The sequence below is a fragment of the Rhamphochromis sp. 'chilingali' genome, assembly GCF_963969265.1.
Source record: "Rhamphochromis sp. 'chilingali' genome assembly, chromosome: 22".
In the NCBI taxonomy this organism is placed as follows: Eukaryota; Metazoa; Chordata; class Actinopteri; order Cichliformes; family Cichlidae; genus Rhamphochromis; species Rhamphochromis sp. 'chilingali'.
Window position 1 is genome coordinate 10,708,298 of NC_137950.1, and position 18,248 is coordinate 10,726,545.

Sequence of the window (18,248 nt, forward strand, 5' to 3'; positions counted from 1 at the left end):
AGAGCTAGCCCTCCTGATCAGTTTCTCCAGCCTGGATGAGTCCTTCTTTGCTGTGCTGCTCCCCCAGCACACCACAGCATAGAAAAGTACTCCAGCAACCACCGACTGGTAAAACATCCTCAGGAGCTTCCTGCAGATGTTAAAAGACCTCAGCCTCCTGAGGAAGTACAGTCGGCTTTGGGCTTTTTTATACAGGTACTCTGTGTTGCATGACCAGTCCAGTTTATTGTCCACCCACAGCCCGAGGTACTTGTACTTGTTGACCACCTCCACCTCCTCCCCCTCTATCTGAACCGGCAGTGGACCTGCTCTAGACCTCCCGAAGTCCACAACCAGTTCCTTAGTCTTTGAGGTGTTGAGTTGCAGGTGGTTTGTGTGACTCCATGCGACAAAGTTCCTCACCAGACTTCTGTACTCCTCTTCCTGATCATCCCAGATACACCCCATGATGGCTGTGTCGTCTGCAAACTTCTGAATGTGGCATAATTCAGAGTTGTAGCAGAAGTCAGAGGTGTACAGGGTGAAGAGAAGAGGGGACAGCACAGTTCCCTGTGGTGCTCCTGTGCTGCTGACCACTGTGTCAGACGTGATGTCCTTCAGCCTGACGTACTGTGGTCTGTCGGTGAGGTAGTCGGAGATCCAAGCCACCAGGCAGGGGTCCACCTCCATCCTGTTCAGTTTTTCCTGAAGCATACAGGGCCGGATGGTATTAAAGGCACTGGAAAAGTCAAGAAACAGGATCCTGACCGTGCCTTTTCCCCCATCCAGGTGTGAGTGGGCTCTGTGTAGGAGGTACAGGATGGCATCCTCCACTCCGACACCCGCCTTGTATGCAAACTGTAGTGGGTCCTGGGCATGTTGTACCTGTGGTCGGAGGAGGTTGAAAGAATAAGCTGAGTGTCTGCCTGCCAAGACAACACAAGAGGAAATTCACTCAGCCGTAACAACCTCGGTGGAAGGTCAGGCTTCTCTGCCACTCTGAGGCCTGAATGCATTTGAATACCTTTGGCAGCGCGAACACGTGAAGTCGGATGGAATGTTTGCAGCTGAATATTCAAGCTGCGGACAGTGAGAGTTCATCGACATCTCCCAATGTTATGATGACCTCTCGTAATTGCACACTACAAGAAGTGATGTTTGGAAAGAAAATAGGCTTTAAACTTAACTTGTCTGTGGTGAGACCAATAAAATGGAGTTCAGTGTGTGTGTTCTGTGTGTGTTTTGGCATGTACAGCTCCATGTTTTTGCACATAGGAAAAAAAAGAAAGCGAGTCGATGCATGTGACAGCAATTAGGTGGGAAAAAAATAATACATCTCTTTGAGGTAATACACGTCTGTGACATGGACGAGAGAGGGTGGCGACTGACACGTTTGTCGAGCTTTGTGTGCACGAGGGTGTATGTTTACTTCCTTTGTAATGATAGCCCTCAATCTCTCACCAGGCGGCCGAGCTACTCCTCTAAACCTCAGGGTCTTTGCCAACCCCCGGAACCCAGAGAATATGGCCTGCAGCTGGGCCTCAGAGAGCGCCTAAGCCCCTGCTGAAGGAATTAATGCCAGAGAACTCCCACAAACACACACACAGATTTCTGCCTGTGCATCAATCACACGCATAGGCAGTATACCAAAGCATACAGTACACCGTTTGCATCATATAGGGGCAAATGTAGGGAATCCTCACTTGTGGAAAACAGTGAATGTCATGTGAAAGGACAATATCGCCATCTAGAGCTCAATCTAAAGAATGACAGCTCTACCACTTTGAAGGTAAATTTAAATAAGCAAGTTCATCCCTAATGTAGCTATGTTAAGTGCTGCAAATGCATCTTTAAAGACAAAGACGGACTCTATCAAATATAATTTATTGTTTGGTTTTTCCTTCGCATAAGCAACAAAACACTGGAAACTGGAAGAACAAATCAGCTGAGTCATGATTTGTTTGCTACTGCATGAATTTCAAGTAACACAACAGCAGGCAGACTATCTGGACTTTGGTGCATAGTCGATATTTTTAAATAGACAGCAGTCTTTGGAAGTGAAACTGCTTTCAAGTGTGTCTACTCACATCAACGTGTTTCAGCTGAGGAGAGTAAATGACTAAATGCACATTAAATATGAGGTGTTCAAAATATTTGAACCATCTTGTAAAGGAATATTTGCAGAGATGCGGTCCGAGCTCGGCGTCACAGGCCCGGTCAAAGATTCTTCAGTGGACAGGACGTCCCTCCGGGGCCTTTCTCCCATCCACGTCACCCACCGACCCAACCTGTTCGCCGGATTCGAGCCGAGCAGCAGGTACAGCAGCTGGACACGAAACACTTCACTCGCTCTTTACTGCTTGTCCTTACCTTGGACAGAGAAGAGAAACACACTTGTTGTTGTTTGATTGCATGTGAGGCTAAATCTGAAAAATGCTGATTCACTCTTACAGGAAGCTACCAGTCAAATCTCAAACATCGAGCACTTTGTGGAGCAACATCAGGACACACGAGTTATTAGACGAGAGAACCGGAACAGCATTTGCTACCTCAGTTCATTTCAGATTCAATAATATTGTACTTTAAATCCACTATATTCTTCTAATAGCTATATTGTCAAGTAAGTGTACAGTTGATTCTTTTTCCTAATGCTTATCGAGCCTGAATCACCAGTGGTGAGTGGTTTTTGCAAGAAAGGATTGTTTCATATGTGAGAGAATCAACTGACCTCATTGTGGACAATGCTTATTATTTTCTGCTTTTAAGAGAAACAGCTACCAATTAAAACTTTTAACAGGGAGTATTCATTTCACAGCTTAACAAAGCATTATTGCTAAGAAGCAGGTTTTATAATATAGGTGAAGTGACCTTTTCTGCCTGCATGCATGGATTTTCCAAGGTTAACTTGTTATAAAACAGCAGTAAACACAGTTCTCTACCTTTTCTGGGGACAAACTTGAGCGAGTGGCTGAATATTCAAAAACGCGATATTCCCTCCTCTGGACCGTCATTTACAAACTCGTGGCCTAGTCCATTGCCACACTTGCCGCACAGGACCTGTGTACACACAACACCAGAGTGCACAAACCTCCCGTTGGAACCAACAGGTGACTGTAATTATGATTTTTGTTGCTGCAATGCACACTTTGCTTGGTTGTGACTCGGACCTTGTAGGCGGTGAGGGTCTCCATCATCTTGGTTACACTGTCCTCCCTGATGGTCTCTGTGAAAGCCGGCCAGGGAGACGAGTGAGCAAACTTGGACCGACTGGAGAAGAGCGGATGGTTACATTTGGAGCACACATACACTCCTGCAGGGGGACATGCAAAAAAAGCTTTGGTGCCTTTATTTATTTCCAACCTGCAAAAAGACATTCAATATAATCTAAAGATGTTTAAGTAGTTAGAGAGAACTGGGTTTATTTTGTTTTCTGAATAGCTGAGATCGTGCTGTTTTTTTTGTACTTTTTTTGGGCTAAAATCCTTCCAGCATTGCTCCATATTCTACAGTTTGTTTGCTCATTAACAAAAACTAAAATCTGTGTGCTACAAAAATTCCTCCAAGTGCCATGACAACATCTGAAGAAATCGTTTGAACATACCACCCTTTAATAGCTGTAGCTAAATACTTGATTGGATTCTAAAGCTGTATCACTGCTTTGTTTTTACTATTACAGCAGCTTTATTCTATTGTGATCCTGGTAAAATCCAGCTACATTTATTTTATAAATGTACCCAGATTTTGCCACAGTACATCCTGTATCCTGCCACTGCGATGCTGCACAGGATTTACTTAATTTTACAGTCACATGATGCCTCAAAGTTCATTTTCATCCTTACTTATATACTACAGTCCAGGGGAGGTTACATCACATCACCGTTTACCGAATAACGGGACCGCCTGCTGCTCACCTGGTTTAAAATGATCCTTGTAGATCTCACCGCCGAAAAACTGACAGAAGGACATGATATTTGGTCTAAATAGATTAGCTGAAGGGAAAATTCTCTCTTCTAAGCTTGCTCGGTGTTTCTTCCTCCGTTTGGGAGCGATTACGGAACGTCTCCGGTTTCCCCTCCTCTCGTGTGACGTGATCCTGGCTTAGGATTTAACGGGAGCTCCGCCCACTGCCGTTATTACCACGGCCACTAGATGTCAGTGTCTGACAGCAGACGCACAGGTGGAGGTCGTGTTACTCCGAGTCTGATGTCTGAAACAGATGTGTTATCTCTAATTTATGTGTTTGATGGGCTGAGCAAACATTAACCAACATAACGTACCGGAAATGAAGCATCATATTTTCAATTGGAACCACGTGATACTTTTTAAAAATTCAATTACAGCCTTATTCATGGATGTAGTGAAGGAGGACATGCAGAGGGTTATGGAGGCAGATGAAGAAGAACTAAGAAGATTGATTTAATTATAACTTTCCACCACAGCCAGACTCGTTTTAACTTTACAAGGAGATTGATTGTTATTCTGAAATATGTAAATCTGAAAATCACAGTTCAGTGCAAAAAGTATCAAGCAACCCTTCATTTTTTTTTTTTTTAGTTTGCTGGGAAACTGGGGAATAATTGCAGTCATCTTATTGGAACTTGTGCAAACATGGAAATATATAAGGCAAAAACAGATTGTTGACAAGTTTCCACTGAGACCATTTCTGACGAGGCTTCAAAGGGTGAAACGTGAACATGAATGTGGAAATGACTCCGTGTGACCAGATCATCACATGAATTTAACCCTCTGCTTGCAAGCAGCTGCACCGCAGCTGGAACAACTTTATTCATTACAGACACAGCGATGTGTGACACACCGATGCTCCCTGTGATGCAAACATTAAAACTAATCAATCAAACAGACACATAACAAACTATTTAAATTTACTTTACTTTGATCTTGTCATCTCAAACAATTCATGTCAGCTCCAAGTGAAAAGAGTGTAACGCTATAATTTATAAATGTCATCCAAATAAATATCAAATTCTTGATGGGACCTAGCACTTAAGTGATATCCACGTGTCCATGTGTCCTTCATTCATACTTGCAGTAGTGTTTGAGTGCCTCTGGCAGCTCGAGCCAGTCAATGGCCATCCTGTGAACAATGTGCTTCTGGATGGCCTTCCTACACAGTGTCTGCAAGGATGAGACTGGAGTGACAGAAAAGAGAAGAGGAAAATGACAAAAAATACAAAGTGTTTTAGCAGATTAAAGGCAATGGAGAAAATAAGAGATGAATAAAAAGCACTAAAGAATTTCTAAACATGCAAACTGCCCAGCTGTCCCTGAGCCTGAGCAACTGAAATTATTAAACAGTCATTAATATTTGATGGATGGTCAAATTACCATAGTGAAGCCCAACATGACAAAAAGGTGACGACCCTTTGGATGCAGAGAACAATCACGACAAGACACAACATGAACACAAAGAGATGCAAAAAGTCCAAAAGAGGCTAAAAACAGCCATAATCTGACTAAGAGAAGATAAAAATTATAAGCAGACACAAACACAACAACACAGAGACTCAAAATGACAAAAACTTGACACAACAGACTGCAAAGAGATGCCAGACAACTACAAAGAGATTAAATAACTACAGAGAAATGCAAAGTGACTGTGAAGATGACCACAAAGATGTTAATAAAGGAGCGTGTACACAATGACTCCTTTGTAGCTGTGTTGTATCTTTTTTTAGTGCTAATCAATGTCTGTGCCTTGCATCCTATTATCTCAAAATCATTCCTACACTCACATCCATACTCCACCTGGACAATCCGAACACACTTGGTAGCAGCAAATACATCCACCACAGCATAGAGAGGCCCCGCAGTAGAGATTCTCTTTGCAGAAGCTCCCATGTCCTCCCCATTAATGACTATGTGCATGTCAGCCAGGCCTTCTCCTCTAGGCACATACAGTACTCCTATCCTGCTGCGTCTGGCTGTGGGAGGCAGGGCGTTGGTTTTATACAAGTCGTCTAAAATGTGACTGTAGTGCCCGGGCCGGCTCCGACCAACCAGCTTATCTCTGGGAATTCGAACATTCTCGATGTACAAGTGGGTGTCGGTGAAGAAAGTCTTTGGTTTTCTGTTCCTGGCCATTCGTTCATCTGCCTGATCTCCAGCCCCGTCTTCTTCCTCCCCTCGCCCAAGCCTCCGTCCCCCGACCAGTTCTCCCTGCCTGGGCTCTAGGACCTCAGCCTCCTCGACGATCTTGTTATGGTTGCGCGTGATAGCAAATATCCAGCTGTCCCCTAAATCTGTCAAGTTTGGAATGGAGTATTCAGGTACCACCTCTAAGCTCCTGGGGTCCCTAGCAGTCAGACCGATCCGGAGGTGGCCACACCATCCCAGCTCCTTATCTTCAATCTCTATTAGAAAAATCTCTCCAGGCTTCAGGGGGCATTTGCTAAAACAAACTCCGTTGGCAAAGCTCTCTACTCTTGTGGCCTGGGTTCCCGAGTGGTCCAGTCGAACATTGGTACCATGGATGGGGTGGAATTGCATGAACTGGTCAGAAACGGGCTCCATTTCCAGCTTTGGTTGCAGCACTTCAAGCAGCCACTCTGGATCAGGAAATGATCAAAGAACAAAAACCCCAGATGAACAGAGGGGTTAAAAAAAATGAACAAAAGAAATGAACTTGCAGTGGTTTTAGAGTACACGTGGTCATTGTAGAGTCAAAACAACCTGCATGGACGTGGGACAGGAGCCCTCTCTGCTGATCTGCAGGCCACTTACGGAAGCTTCTGGTAGAGGGGCTATTTTTGAACAGCTGCACATGTCAACAGATGGCAAGATATGTGTGTGAGTGTGTGTTGAGGAGGGGGTGGCCAACACTCGCACGGCCACAGTCACTCACACGGCAGACACGGAGAAAGACAGGGACTGAGCAGGGGTTAGCTGGGGCGATGAAGCCCCCGGGGCCTGAGCGCTCATTTTTGATTTCACAAACCCACGTACTGAAGATATACCAGCGTAATTATCCTAATACCATATGCCAGGCAGATATGTTAAAATACTGGCCTTTCATGGCTGCACTCTAAAAATAGCTCATGCAAACAGACTGGGATTTCATTCTTATGTAAAGCAGCAATTAAAGTAACTTACCGAGGTAGACAGAGCCGTGGAGAATATGAAGAAGAATTACTTTTTTTTTTTAAAGGAGGAATGTGATGAGCGGTTTTTTACTTATTATGTATAAATAAAAGAATATAATGTGAAGCTATCTGGTTCTTTAACCAGGTCATATTAGAGCAGTTATGCAACTGTGAAAAAAAAAAGAAATAAGATGTTAGAAATGAGCATTTAAACTAATGAGAATAAAATACGTCACTTGGGTTACCGTGGCGGCGAGCTCATCGTGGCCTGTGCAACCAAATGTTATGAAAAGCACGTTTATATATTCTTGTGTTGCTCGGCAGAGATATATGCTATGAGATACGACTTTTCTTTACTTTTTCCTGTGAATACTGCCTACATGAACTATTTCCATTATGCAGCTGCTGTGGTGGAGATTGCATAACTCCACCACAGCGATTGTCTTTTTAAGGGACTCAGTTCTTTATCTGAGATTCAATATCTGAAGGTTAATATGATAATGTGATGAAAAGAAGCTCTGCACCAGAAAGCTTAAAAGAGTGTTCTTCCAGGAAATAGCATTAAACAGAAAAATTTAACAAAATTTTAAATAAATAGGGGAAAACCTTAAAGTATGTTTAATACCTTAAAGCTATGCTTTACCATACTGCATGATTAGATTTACTTTGAGGCAAGCTTCCACCTGGTCTGTGTTTGAAAATGTCACAAAATCTGCACACTTCGTAAATACACTTATTATGAAGCTTTTTATTTTTGACCCAATGCACTTCATAGTGTTCTACTTTGGGGGGTCTAACATCTACAGTACAGTAATTATATGCTGTGCCAGCTGCCAAGTTGGTGACCCGCTTTCAGTCCTGTGCCTCCTGCTGGAGACGCTGATCTAGCATGCTGCTTTCACTCTGTGTTTGAAAGCTCAAGTGGCCATTAGAGAGTCTTTAGAAAATGACACTGCTAAAGAGAACTAATGCTCAAGCTTCACAGTGCAATAAAAAAACACCAATTTATGGTCTGACAGAAAGTCTGAGGAGTAGTTACTTCTTTTGTTCACATGCAAATGCCAATGGAGCTGCACAGCACTGTGGTGTGATCACAGGTCCTAATAAAGGATATCAGGACATCGTGCCAGTTTGGTCAGAAATATGCACAAGTAGACCACTGGAGGTTACTCTGTAAGGCTCTGGCAGTGCTCCTCCTCTTCTTCCTCGCACAAAGAAGCCAATCCCAGTCCTGCAGCTGGGTTGAAGCCCTTCTAACAGCCTTCACCTCACCTTTGTGTAATCACCCATCTCCTGGAATCTCCTCCACGCTCTCGAGACTGTGCTGAGAGCTACAGCAAACGTTCTTGCAATGAAATGCATAGATGTGCCATCCTGGAGGAGCTGGACAACCTCTGCAAACTGAATGTGCTGCAGCAATGACAAGCGCACCAGAAAAATGACAGTGACTAAGGACATATATTTAATTCAAGGAATCTTTTAAGTTCTCACAGGAGCAAAAACAAACCCTTTCAGGACTATTTAAGGACCCTCTGGTTCCATGACTCCACTCACTGCTCATATGTTAACACCAACAAGTTAAACAAAACGTGTAACGCCATAATACCAACAGAGCAGAGTTAAAGTAAAACAGAACCATGAAAATGACCAAACTGTACACAGGCTGTAGCTCTTCACTGAGTCTCCTCCTCCAGGCAGTGATGGATGGGGGTTACTGTCTCTTACCCCAGCTGCAGCCTGCAGGCCAGTCTGCCCCATTCCTCACGTTGTCATTTCTAGGGCTCATATTGTGTTTTATGTAGGCCAAACTGCACAGAAGAAGGGAGCCGTATTTATTCTTTCCTTTTTAGCATCGCATAAAAGTCTTCTCTGGCATTTCACTCAAGCTAAACATACTCTTTTTAAAAATCGCACATTCCAGTATCAGTGTGTTCTGCTGATTATGGTACTTTTGATCGATAAGACGAGTAACGGAATTTAATGCAGTAGGCTGTGTAACGGTATTCAACCCTCAGGGTGTACTTCAGCTGTCACCCTGTGGTGTGTAGGATACAATTAGACGATTACTAGACACACACTGTGCCAGCGTGCGTGTGTGCGTGGGTGAGTTTGTGCGAGTGTCTGTTAGGACCGCAGAACTCTGTGGTTAATCTGGATTACCATGCCGCGCGGCCACGCTTTTCATAATCAGGCTGTTGAGCTGTGATTCTCAGCAGCGCGTGACACATCTGGAAACGGGCGGAGGGAAGGTGTGCGCGCGTGCGAAGACGGGAGAAAGAGAATTGGGGGGGGCAGGCAGACGAACAGAAGAGCGACACTTTCGCATTTCGCAGTCCTCTCGCGCACAAATGGAGAGGAACCCGGAGGAAGACAAAACTAACGAACCGGTTTAACTATTTTCCGCACACATACAATTTCCCGGGGTAAGTAAACGCCCCCTAAACACATTTTTATCTTCCTTTTATTTTATTTTATTTTATTTTCCAAACATCATAAGCGGAGGAGACGTGTCTGCTCTTTTAGCTAATTGTGCGCACTCGCCATCGTCTCTTTAACTTCCACCTCTCCCGCCGTGATTTCCTTTCACGCTCGTCTTGTGCATGCAGGGAGGGATGCAAAAGTGAAGATTTTACTGCTACACGGTCTGTATGCGCTGTTCCAAAGCTGCACTCTGTGCTTTAATAGTTTATATGAGACAACTGTTCTTGGATTTGGCTGTAAAGTCAGCCAATAATATTTTATATTTTCTTTCATACCTATCACATATGTTGGTGCAAAAAGGATTGTTCTTATTATTGATTGAATGATTGATGTATCGTTTATTACATTTATTGTTTGAACGTCGTGGGAGGAGCCCCGAGTGTCATTTTCAAACTCATAACTTTATTATTAGTGAGGTTGAAGTTGCTTTTAAACTGCTGCAAGAAGTCAGTTGTTACTTGTAATATTTAATCTAACAGGGACTGACATTCTTCGACTTTTCATGTGAAAAGAAAAAAAATCTCAGGGTATCTTTATATTGTTTGTGGTCTCCACCGGCCTCCATCTCAGGTTCATGTAAGAGCAGAATCTCCCATAAGTCCTCAGTCTGGATATGATTCCTGCAATTTTTTATTTGTCAATCATCTGGCTTTCACTTTAAGCCCAGGAAGATGACTCATAGCTAAGGGACTCTAAAGTATTGCACTGGTACTAATAACTACAATCAACATTGGGTCAGCTGAGATGAGCTAGCTTGGAAACACACTCCAGCAAATGTTGGTCTAGCCCATAATCCGGCTCTGTGATTTGTCAGATTTCACAGTAAAGCCCTGCATTAATGTTAATCTGAGATTGTTACTGTTTGTGTCTGATTGGCGCGCCACACAAACACACAAACCTCTACACTCACATACAGAGAAAGTGAGTGAAAGACACCCTGTCATTTGAATGCTTGGATTGCATGTTAAGATCTGTTATGGCCTAATTGTTTGACAAGTGAGCTTGTGGTTGAGCTTTTCATGTTGCCTGTTAAGAAACTGAAATGAGTTTCTGGAATCACAAATACAAATGAAAGGCTTTAGGAGTAGTAATGTTGAGACACCAAATTATTACTTTTTTCTTGCCCTTGTTTCACACAGTTTTCAATGCCCAACGGGGCTGCCACTGTCAGGGTTTCTGGGTTGTTGACCAGTATTTTCAGTTCATGTTCACTGTTTATCCTCTGTACGTTCCACTTCCTGTTTTGTGTTACGTTACTCTGTGTGCATTATGTTCTAGTTCTCTGTCAGTGCGCCCCAGGGTGGCTGTGGCTACAATGTAGCTTACCATCACCAGTGTGTGAATGTGTGTGTGAATGGGTGGATGACTGGTTGTGTAAAGCGCTTTGGGGTCCTTAGGGACTAGTAAAGCGCTATATAAATACAGGCCATTTACCATCACCTATCAGTCATTGTTCAGCCGGTGTATTTAAGTCCTCAGTTCTCTCCTGGTCGGCGTCGCGTCATTAATGTTGTCACTGCTGTCTATGCCCCATGTTTGCCTTCCAAGTTCAGATCAGTCAGCCGTTCATTCAGTTATTCAGTCAGTCAGCCATCTCCTGTTTTCGTCATTCGTCCCTCACAATAAACACCCTGCATCTTCACCGTGAGTCCTGCGTTTGAGTCCTTTTCTCCACATCCACTCAGCAACCCCTGACAGCCGCAGATGAATACTCCAAATGCACAGTTAACTAAGTGGACAAAAAGGACAAAGTCAGGGAAATCCCCAGAGATCACACAAACACATCATATAGGGATCTTGATATTTGTGTAAATGTTTCTGAAACATTAGACTTTGTGTCTAATTTTCTTCTCAAAAACACATCAGGGATCAAGTTCTGAGCCACACTTGTTATTTATCAGTTGGTCTGCATTTTGGTACAGAAGGAATAACCTCAGAAACTGTTTTTTTGCAAGTTAGCATGTAAACATACAGTAAGATAGTAGTGTAAGTTAAACAAACATGTAGTTAGTTGTACATGTGGATCATAAGCCATATAAAACATGGACATAAGTACTGTGATGTCGCCCATTGGTTTCTGAAGCCCTGTTTTAAAGTCGCAGTCATGCCCAGCACACTGGTGACAGTGAGCACGCATGCAGATGGGTCAAGGATTTCTTAACAAATGGACCACAGAGTTGGGAGTTCCCCACTCTGACACTCTTCCGGGGCTGTGTGCTAAGCCCACTTTGCTACTCCCTGTACACCTACTACTGCACATCCACCCCAGCACCAACTTAGTCATCAAGACTGGACATGGTACCAATGTCATTGGATTAATATATAATGATAACAATTCTGCCAACAGGAATGAACTCTGCAAACTATCAGAGTGGGGCTTCATCAATAACCTGGCATTCAATACCTCCAAAGCAAAAGAACTGATCACTAGCTTCAGGTGACAGAAATAGGAACCTATACAGAACTATTTCTGTATAGACAATCATTCTGTACAATACAATAATTATAGTTCTGTTCTGGTCTGTTTACAACTGTTTATTAATACTTACAATTGTATATCTACAATCTGTATAGTCTCATATTTTTAACCATATTTATATCCTGTTCATAGCCTGTACATAGCTTGTACACTGACTGCAGCCTATAGATACTTATAGTTATAGCATATTCATAACATAGCTTCACACCACGTACATTGTAACATACCTATAATAGATCCATATCTTGTAATATACCTATATTATTACTAAAGCGCTTTCTGGATGGATGCAAACTGCATTTCGTTGCCTTGTACTTATGACATGTGCAATGACAATAAAGTTGAATTCTATTCTGTTCTATTCTAGGAACCTGTTCCATTAAACATAGGTGGAGAAACTGTTTGGAGACTATTCAACTTTAATTTTTTTAGCACACATGTTCCAGAACCTCACATGAATTATAAACACAACCAGTCTGGTGAAGAAGGCGCAGAAGTGGCACTAATTGAGACACTGAGGAAAGCTAATCTGTCAAAACAGTTGTTAGCATCAGCGCAGCAGGCATACAAACAAAAAGGCTTTTGAGAGAGTTAATAAATCTATGATCATAATATCTATGAAGTGCCTTGAGGCGACTTTTGTTGTGATTTGGCATTATATAAATAAAATTGAATTGAAATTGAATAAATCAGCACAGATGGCCATCAACACTCAGCTATTTTCAGTTGAGCATATGTACATTAGGTCAAAGACATCATCAACGATGCTTCTCATTTTCTTACATGGTTGCCCTCTGGAAGGCATTACACATCCTCCCTCTAGACTGAAGAAAAGCTTTTATCCAAACGCCCAAATATATCTTTTATACAAATGTCATAAAAAGACATTTGGCTCATTTTGGCTCTAAATTTTGTTATACGGGGCTCTAGAGTGCAACCAATTTGGTCGCAAATGTGACCAAATTTTTCAATGGTGCGACTAAAAAACAATCTTAGGTCGCACCGGTGCGACCAACTGTTCGAGTAACAAAAAAAAAGTCTCTGCAATTCTGAAAGTCTCTGTGTGGTCAACAGCAGACACACATTATGCCCCTATCGTGGTCTAAACCAATCAGAGATAGTCAGGGGCGGGACCTCTCTGATTGGCCGTGGTCCAGTTGAAAGTGCAGGTGGATTTAGAGAGGTGAGCTTGAATAAAGCGATATCGATTCATTAAATCCTGAATCGACTTTTAAATATAAATGTATTTTGCCAGGAACCCCAGAATCTCAGGTTAAAGCTCACAAAACTATTTCAACAACCACCAAACAGTAAATGAGAGCTTGTACACGGATTCCGCACAAAGACACACAGAGCGGACCCGACGCATCAAAATCAGCTTTCTCTTTCTCAGCTTTCTCACCTGACGGCACGTAGACTGACACGCCGTTGGGGCTGAAAGCCGACAGCTCACTGATTCTGATGTGTCGGGTCTGCACTGTCTTTACGCCTTTTTTGCGCTAGATTCTGAGCTGCAGGTTTTGTGTCTCTCCAACCGAAATTCACTGCCTGAAAAGAAACTATTGATTCTATTGAAAAGAACGATTGATAACTTTTTTGTTAAGTTAAGGCCTGATCTGTCTGAAATTCATAGGCAGTGCTCTGACACAGAGCCATCAATCTTTGAATGCTGAAAAAGCACAGTGTATCCAGAAAACACATTATATGTCGTGGTAAATGCGCTGCCCAAGTGTCCCCTCTCCCCACGGCCTTTCAGCAGCAGGTAGCAGCAAACAGGTCGTCAGGAGAGGCCGATGTGATGATTAAATTTAACATTGTCTAAAATATTGCCAAAGAGTGCCAAAGCACTTTAAGCACAAGCACAAGATTGTTAGTTAATCATTTACACCTAACATTTGTGCTGGTGCGCCTAAGAAAAAAAGTTAGGTGCACCAGTGCAACCGTGGCAAAAAGTTAGTCTAGAGCCCAGTTATATATCAATACAGTGACAAATTGGAGCATGTAACTTCTTCCAAAATGAGTTACTGAAAAAAATGACTGACCAACTGAATGTCTTTAGAGGTCAAGACAGAAAGTTGTTTTCTATAAATAGCCCTGGAAGTCTTTTTGCAACCACAGCTAGGGCTGTGCGATATGACCAAAATCTCATATCCCGATATAAAACATCTATCGTCCCGATAACGATATAAATCACAAAAAATTTTATATTTTCTGTAAATTCTGTGAATCTCGGGTAATTGAAGTGTTTCCAGCTGGGCGTCGTGTACCTGGAGTCGAGTGTTTTAACCGATGTATGAAACTATACATCTTTAGACATAAGTTGTAACGGCCGCTGTTTTCTTTGAGTATTTATTACACGGCGTGCTGCGGGGAAAAGCCTGTTCTAACGTTTGAGTCTTAAGGTTTATTTTTTAGCACCTGGCGGCTCTTTTTTTGCTTCTCATCCATCAATACGCTGCATCCTCTTTCAAGTGATTCCGTTTATTTTGAAAAGTCTCAACAGGATCTTGAGCTTTATTGTGAAAGGTTTATGTGGAAAATAAACAAGCGGACATGCGATGGTTTTACTGTCGTTGTTGCTAACGACAACCCATTAAAAACAGGCGCTTGTCCGCCCGTAGTGTGGTTATATTAAATATAAGAGAAAGACAGAACTTTAAGAAATTAATATAGCCGCTACAGTGACCATCAAAACAATGAAAAAATATTGCCGTAAACAGTTTATTTTGCGACACCATGAAACAAACGATAGCGCAAAATGAAATGACGTTTTTATATCGTCATCCGATATATATCGTTATATCGAACAGCCTTAACCACAGCTATCGCCATCTGGGGTCCTTCATTTAGAATCCTTTTTTTACGACACTGGCTTCATTTTTCTGACTTGAAAGCTATATCAATTTTTAACCTGTCCATGCTTGTGCTGAAAGCTGAGAGAAATTTAACTTCTGAAGCACCAGCACTGACATCAGCCAGTCAAGTCACATTCATTTCATTCACTAACTGTCATGCTCCAGCATGGCAGTCAGCGAATGAAATCACGTTATGCAAACGTCCTTAGAGAACGGCGTGGACATTGTGTAAGATGTACTTCAAAATGTAGGAAACTGATCACTCTGTGAATAAGCAGCCTGTTGTATATGCACCAAGTTAGCAATAGCCAGCTCGCTAATGGGCTAATGCTCGGCTAATGCTACCTTCCAAGCGAAGCTTGGTTATCTTGGCTTGTAATGATTGGTTCTAGTTCTTATGAGCAGAGGTGGGACCAAGTCATTGTTTTGCAAGTCTCAAGTAAGTCTCAAGTCTTTATCCTCAAGTCTCAAGTCAAGTCTCAAGTAATGTCAGGCAAGTCAGAGTCGAGTCTCAAGTCACTGGTGTAAAAGTCCGAGTCAAGTCACAAGTCTGAAACTTTGAATTTCAAGTCCTTTCGAGTCTTTAAAAAAAAAAAAAAAAAAAAGCATGTTGCAGTTATGCTAAATGTAAATATTAGACCATGTAATTTTTAAATCTGTGTTTTTCTCAACACATGACAAAATAGTGAACTTAGAAAATATACACAAATTGTAAAATTGCACCTCTTTAAAATGCAGCTCAATTAAACCTAGCTCCAAGAATAATTTTCACCGACAGTTCTGAGATAAGCTGCATGTTATTCTTGGATGCGGTTGTAGGACCAGCTTTAAAATCGCATGACAAAAATATCATACATATTAAAAAAAACTGCATCACCAACGTAGCCTGGACAACATTTGCTAGTTAGATGAAGTCAGCTATCTCATCGTAGCATATTTATATGCATATTTATAATCATACGGTTCTTGGAGTGAGTGCACACACTCATGAAGTTTAGTAACTTCAGGTCACTGCAACAAGCCCAGGTACAGTTTACCGACGGATGGGTACAGGACCTTGAAATGCACCGTGTCGAACGAAAGACCATCTACCTATCATAAGTTTACCAGTCTCACAAATTGTCGTCATAAATACACATTCCTTAACCGTTTATTAATAGGACCTTTGAGCTCAACGGTAATTAATTAGTAGTGGAAATAATTTCTGGTAGCATCACAGAAATGTAGCAGTGACAATAATATTGTATGCTGTAATCGTACTGGGCAATTAGTGATACAAAAAACCTGTTTTATCCTGTGAATAAAAGTATATGTTTTTGTCAATGTACCATAATAACAGAAGCGAAACGCAATATTGTGTCAGGACAATTCACTATTTATGCACAATAAATAAAGGAGCATAGCGCGACAATTTCTGTTCAGCGCCAGACTTGCTTGTAACCTATATCACTAATTATGTTAAGAAAATGACGCATTAACTACAACAGCAGACTGACCTTTGTGTAAATGCTTGGAGCAGACTAACCTGTGAGCTGGAGTGTTCTGGGACGTTATATTTGGTCTTAGAATGGCTGCAATCCAGGACACCCGTCGCCTCTTTGTTACTTCGGAAACATGGCTCGAACAATTTCTCTTCAACGACGTAATCCGATAACAACCGATCTCTTTACCCGTCGGCTTCCCGTGGCTGTCATGCGACCGGCTATTGCAGTTAATAATACAACAGCTTCTTGACATTTTTGTGTTTCTTTTTATCGCTGTGTGACTGATTTTAATTGAAAGCCTAGTACCGCTTGCCACGAGTTCCCAGAATCCTTTGCGGTTCTACCCGTGAATGACGTCACATTTTCAATCTCTATATAATATGCATGTTAAATTTTATATTTGGGGTAAAATATCAAGTCTTTTCAAGTAAACCGGTTCAAGTCCAATTCAAGTCCCAAGTCATTGGTGTAAAAGTCCAAGTCAAGTCACAAGTCTTAGAACATTTTTTCAAGTCAAGTCTAAAGTCATAAAATTAATGACTCGAGTCATGTGACTCGAGTCCACACCTCTGCTTATGAGGTTCCCACCAGCAGACATGTCCCCCCAAGTGACAGGAACAACTATAGACAATCACTGAAGCAACACTTCCACATGAATCCTGTGTAATTAAGGTGTTTAACAGCAATTTCTGTACAGTTTTATTTTCTCTCTGTCTTATTTGAGACATATAGAAGACCTGCACATGTTTTAGCTTAAAGCCCTCTCCACTGTGGATTTTGTGTTATGCTATTTGACCAATACAATAATCTTATATGCGTTTATGCATAAAGCCGACTTATAGCTGCCGTGATTGTTATAAAAACATCTGGATTAGAACTACAGCAGCATCTGGAGTCCACAGCAGTTTCCTAACTCACATGATGATAAGACAACAGTCAGCTTGGACAAAACATTATTAGCTTAACAGTTGTTTAATGTGTGAGTGCATTTAGCACCTTGCAGCTTCTGGTCCCTCTTTCCATCCCGTTAAAGGTTGTGAGGAAGGAGTAAAGCCGCCTCAACACATCTGTGTGTGTTAGTTTATCTCCCCTCCGTCCATTTTGGGCAAGAGCAGATTAGTCAGAATCCACCAGCTGCTGGGGAAGTGGGTGAAACTGTGCCACACAGTGCCCTAATACAGTTACGTAAATCTGAACAGTAAGAGGTAGGGTTCAACTTGCAGGGCACTTGACCTCAAGAGACTGCAAATAAAAGGGCTCCCACTGGGCCTTTATGCTGGTTTCCAACTTGTGTTTTGGGACACAGAACTGCTTTTTTCATTCACTAAATCAGAGCTGATCTAATGCGTCTCTCCAATGTTGGTTTTTACTTGTATCATTTTACAAGTTTGTTGGTGGTGGCCGTGTTATGTGAAAAAGCGCAATGCTGTTGCGACACACAAAGGCCATATGCGGGGATGGAGGTGGGGGGTGAACGACAGAAAACATCCCCCCTCACTATTCATCTCAGGGTTGCATAAGTAACTTTCAAAGCAGCTTGAGAAGACATCACAGGGAGCGTTGTGGCTCAGTTTCAGTGGCTGACAGTAGGCTCTTTGGAGGGTGACGCTGGAGAGAGATTACATTCTGAATACTGCTTCACAGAATGAGTGGAGCTTTTTTATGTTTGTTTCTGCTTTAAAGGGATCTTACCATATTTAAATTACCCCTTTTTTACTATCATGCACAGATTTTTCTGTTTCCATAAATGCATTCATATCAGGGCCAAAAAGCATATAGATCCAAGCCTGAGTTGCCCTAGTTTGTGCAACATTTGGGGAAGAAAGTCTGTCTTGTCTATTTTTGCATGCTTCTAAAAAACCTTCAGTAT

The 18,248-nt window shown here is 42.1% G+C and overlaps 3 protein-coding genes across 4 annotated transcripts in view; 1 reads left to right on the forward strand and 2 right to left on the reverse strand.

The window, feature by feature from the left end:
• Nucleotides 1–1,847: 1,847 nt before the first annotated feature.
• msrb1b (methionine sulfoxide reductase B1b) lies at nucleotides 1,848–4,045 on the reverse strand. Its single transcript, XM_080873632.1, has 4 exons — nucleotides 3,891–4,045; nucleotides 3,147–3,289; nucleotides 2,919–3,036; nucleotides 1,848–2,349 (listed from the first exon to the last, which is right to left on the reverse strand). Exons 1-4 carry the CDS (start codon nucleotides 3,943–3,945, stop codon nucleotides 2,333–2,335), a joined length of 333 nt encoding a protein of 110 aa, XP_080729758.1. The 5' UTR covers nucleotides 3,946–4,045; the 3' UTR covers nucleotides 1,848–2,332.
• A 458-nt stretch (nucleotides 4,046–4,503) lies between these two features.
• Nucleotides 4,504–6,762, reverse strand: neurl2 (neuralized E3 ubiquitin protein ligase 2). 2 transcript variants are annotated; one of them, XM_080872597.1, is made up of 3 exons: nucleotides 6,670–6,762; nucleotides 5,746–6,545; nucleotides 4,504–5,129 (listed from the first exon to the last, which is right to left on the reverse strand). In XM_080872597.1, exons 2-3 carry the CDS (start codon nucleotides 6,508–6,510, stop codon nucleotides 4,977–4,979), a joined length of 918 nt encoding a protein of 305 aa, XP_080728723.1. In that variant the 5' UTR covers nucleotides 6,511–6,545; nucleotides 6,670–6,762; the 3' UTR covers nucleotides 4,504–4,976. The 2 variants fall into 2 exon arrangements, with proteins under 2 accessions (XP_080728723.1, XP_080728724.1); XM_080872598.1 differs by having other exon boundaries at nucleotides 4,509–5,129; nucleotides 5,733–6,736.
• A 2,417-nt stretch (nucleotides 6,763–9,179) lies between these two features.
• The window catches only part of tex2l (testis expressed 2, like), a 36,006-nt gene continuing 26,937 nt past the window's right edge, over nucleotides 9,180–18,248 (forward strand). Inside the window, exon 1 of the mRNA XM_080873056.1 lies at nucleotides 9,180–9,502. The gene's annotated coding sequence lies outside the window, so the exon portion shown is untranslated. The remainder of the gene's footprint in view (nucleotides 9,503–18,248) is intronic.

Bases quoted from the DNA above. Each gene is read 5' to 3' on its own strand.
- neurl2 (XM_080872597.1), bottom strand. From the start codon at position 6,510: ATGGAGCCCGTTTCTGACCAGTTCATGCAATTCCACCCCATCCATGGT. The intron at 5,130-5,745 runs GTGGAGTATGGA...CTGTCACTCCAG, and splicing joins AGTGTGTTCGGATTGTCCAG to TCTCATCCTTGCAGACACTG.